At 37.5% G+C, this 3,895-nt stretch overlaps 1 protein-coding gene across 1 annotated transcript; it reads right to left on the reverse strand.

Annotated features, from left to right (window-relative positions):
• Positions 1-1,405: 1,405 nt before the first annotated feature.
• On the reverse strand, positions 1,406-2,709 carry LOC110659640 (histone H1). The gene is made up of 2 exons (XM_021817622.2): positions 2,421-2,709; positions 1,406-2,297 (listed from the first exon to the last, which is right to left on the reverse strand). Exons 1-2 carry the CDS (start codon positions 2,598-2,600, stop codon positions 1,629-1,631), a joined length of 849 nt encoding a protein of 282 aa, XP_021673314.1. The 5' UTR covers positions 2,601-2,709; the 3' UTR covers positions 1,406-1,628.
• Positions 2,710-3,895: the final 1,186 nt, after the last annotated feature.

Below are 3,895 nucleotides of genomic sequence, written 5' to 3' on the forward strand. Positions count from 1 at the left end.
TCCTTACTTTTCTCTCTTTACCCATTTAGTCTCCTGAATGCAAGCAATATTCACCCTTCTCCTTTCCAAAGTATCCACAAGCTCCATTAATTTTTCTGTAAATGATCTAACATTCCAAGTACTAACCCTGATCTTCCTCCTATCCTGCTCCTTCCTAATTGGTCTCCTTTTATAATATCTTCTATTGTTTTCTATGTCTATCTTGTGTTCTGTTCCTCTATCTGTTCTACTATATGTCCTATGGACTAACTTCTTTACCCACACCCGTCCATAATGTGGGAACCCTTGCTCACTTAACACCACACCCGGGCGCCGGCATAGCACGTCGCTTTCGGTGAACACCCTACACCCTTGCATATTTCTCACTATAACCGGGCTCCGATGTAGCGCGTCGTGAGTAGAGGACGCCCCAACGTTTATATCATTTGAATCCATATCTTAAGGTGTAACGAAATTTTTACGACCGCAACCCTCCTGCTTTATCCGGACTTGGGACCGGCTAAGCGCAAGCTACTTAGGCTACTTAATATTAATAATTCATATAATATTGTTCCTATTATTCAACAGAAAATCAACAATAGAATGCTTCAAAATCCTATATGAGTTTATGGTTTCAACCAAAATAATTACTATAGTCAATACAAATTAACCACCTCTCTTAACCTGTGCTTGTATCCTTAATTGTGAAGAGGAAATATGAAAAAATTAAAATGGAAAAAATAAGGAAAATAAAAGAAAAAAGAAAATAATTTTTTTCAATTATTTGATACTTTATTAGAATAGAATTTCTCTATTAATATAATTACTTAACTATCATGAATTGTAATATAAATAATTTTAATATCATTTTACTTGGGGAGAAATATTTTAGATTAATAACAAAAGTAAAGAAATAAAATTTTCCATAATGTTTCATCATCTATTTATCGCTTTTTTCGGCCTCTCCCGTTTTCCCCAAAACAAAGGGACCTATGGAATGTAAAGCTGATGGGCGAGGTTAAATATGTACCTGTGGTAGAAGGAATGTCATCTCCTAAGAGTTCTCCACAATGTGCTTGCAACCATATGAGATTTGACGAGTGAAAAAAGGGAAAATCGAAACCTCATCTCCCTTCAAACTTCAATCTCGCAACCAAGCTTCAACCACCGAAAAAGAAACAATGGCGTGTAAGGGACTCTACCTTTCTACCGTTCTACAAACTTAAACCTTGATACTCGAGCGCCCACTACAACCAATCGACCAAAGAACGACCCTTATCCACACGACAATTTTATAGTGGTCATGTGTTACATATGATTCATAGTGTATTCAATGTTTTTAACAACAAAAGCTACAACTGTAACTTCTGTAGCTTTTGATCCATTATCGCTAGAAAGCTAAAACACGCTCTAACGGAGACAAAAGTAAGAAAGATTTATATCATATATAAGTTGAACTGATCTTACAACTTATATTGTTTGAAATCCATTAAATAAAATTAAGAAATTAAAATAAAATAAAATAGAAAAAGATCCGATGTCTTCATTTTTGTCCAACTGGCATACATGGATCCAAATTCACCTCAAAGCCACCGAATTTACAAAACTACCCTACAAACACTACAACATATGGTATGCCTCCGCCACCATCACTTCCTTCCCTTCCTAGCTGAAGCCCTCTTCGATGGCGACTTTACGCTCTTCGCCTTCACGCTTTTGGCAGGAGTCTTCTTTGCAACAGGAGCCTTTTTCGATGCCGCCTTGGGAGCCGCTGGCTTCTTTCCTGGATTCGTCCTCGCCGATGTTCTAGCCGCCTTAGCCGGTCTCTCCTTTGGCTTTGGTCTAGCCGGAGCAGCCTTAGGCTTTGCAGCAGGCTTACTCTTAGCAGGCGCAGCCTTAGGCTTGGCAGCCGCCTTCGGCTTTGGCTTCGCCTTAGGCTTAGCAGCTGCCTTCGTCTTGGCTGTAGCAGCGGTAGCGGCCTTCGTCGACTTGGTTTCCTTTGGCTTGGCAGTAGCCTTTGGCTTGGGCTTAGGCTTAGGCTTGGGCTTGGGCTTGGAGGCAGCAGGCTTCTTCTTAGCCTTGGCCGGAGCAGCAGCAGGAGAAGTAGGCTTTGGCGCCGATGACCTTGCTGGTGGGAGCTTGAATGATCCTTTCACCTTCACAATCTTACCAGCAGCTGCAAGCTTCTTTAAATGGAATAGTAACAGCTTCTTGAAGTTAGGAGGCAGATGCTTCTGTTTCTCTTCAATGAACTTAGTAATCGCATACTGACTTGAACCATTCTTTTCCTTCAAAGTCACAATGGCATCCTTAATCATCTGCAACCACATAAAAGAACTAAATCAGATCCACAGAGAACGAAGACTTAACATTTCATGAATTAAAAGAAATCAAATTCGAATCTGAAAACGATATTACAAAACATAAGACTTGGTCCGCACCTCTTCGTATGGAGGATGGGATGGTGGACTACGTTTCTTAGGTGCAGCAGCTTTTTTGGCCTTGGGTTCCTTAGCCTTTTTGGCCTTAGCGGTCTTGGTGGCCGGTGTTTCCTCTGCAGGCTCAGTGGTGGCCGGCTCAGTATTGGCCTCAACAGCAGCGGCTGGATCTTCAGTGGCCATTAAGGATGGATCAGAAACAAAATCTAATATTTCGGATTCGAGAACACAAAATTGTGTAAAGGAACGGTATTGAATTCGATTAAGGATTTCTATTGAATGAGATGATGACCAAACGGTGGGGATTTTAATAGTCAAGTGTGTGTCAAGTGTATCCAAAAGCTGATTTGTGATTGGCTGATATGCCTAGCACGCGGATCGCTTACTTGTAGAGGTTTGAATAATAGCCGTTGGATATTGGCTTTATCTACCGTTGAGAATGCTAGGCAGGAGCTTGTGTGGTCATGTGGTTTGGGGAGGAAATGGATGAACTTGTTAGTTTAGGTGTGCTTTTAAGCTCAATTTAATTGGGTATAACTTGAGCTACACTTAATGGATTTTTGTAAGGTTTTTTGCATTTTGTAGCTTATTATGTAAGCTTTCTAATGAGTACTCGCACGTATTATGGAACTTAGTAATTTAGGAGAAATTGGAGTTTGAAGCCACAATGCTCAAAATTAGGGTTTATCTTGATGTTATTGTGGTTTTGAGAGATTTTACAATAATGACTTGATTCACTTGTGGAATTTTTTTATCTCATATGATAGTAGCTTAGTAAAGGAAGCCATTGATCCAAGAAACTTTAAAATTTGATAAGATTTAAATGTTAATTGATCAATTAAAATATCACTAAAGTTGAACACATAATACAAGTATATTATGATATGTATATTAATAAAAGGAAAAAAAAATTGAGTTATCAATGTAAACCTTAAATATGAATAAAGACTAATAATAAATATAGTAATTAATGTAAAATTACATAATGATAAGAATATCTTAATATCCAATAAAAAATTTTTATACATTGTCATAGTAATATGACATCTACATAAATCTTGACTGTAAGAACTCACTCAATGCTAATTGCAAGTGAATGGAGTAATACAAGTTGCCAGAAGTTGTGCTGCAAGCAGAGACTTTCTTCAATTGGAAGACAATAAGCATTAAGCAATCAAGGAAATTTTGCATGTTAAGCAAAAGTTAATAGATTAAAGCAGGAAATCAAAAGAGAAGCATAATGATGTAGAACCTCAAAGAAAATAAAGCACAGAAGGGGAACAAATGCTACTCTCAGTTTTACTAATTCTCAATCTTCAAATATGCCAAGCTAATTGATGAAGTATTAGAAGTTTAAGAATTATAGTCATTAGGAAGTTTAGAGTTTTATTTTTTAGAAATTCTATTATTATTAGGTTTTTCTTAGTTTTAATTTGCTTAGCATTCTTAATTGATTAGTAATCTCTTGTTTAAGGATT

Source organism: Hevea brasiliensis, chromosome 2 (genome assembly GCF_030052815.1).
Source record: "Hevea brasiliensis isolate MT/VB/25A 57/8 chromosome 2, ASM3005281v1, whole genome shotgun sequence".
NCBI classification, from domain to species: Eukaryota; Viridiplantae; Streptophyta; class Magnoliopsida; order Malpighiales; family Euphorbiaceae; genus Hevea; species Hevea brasiliensis.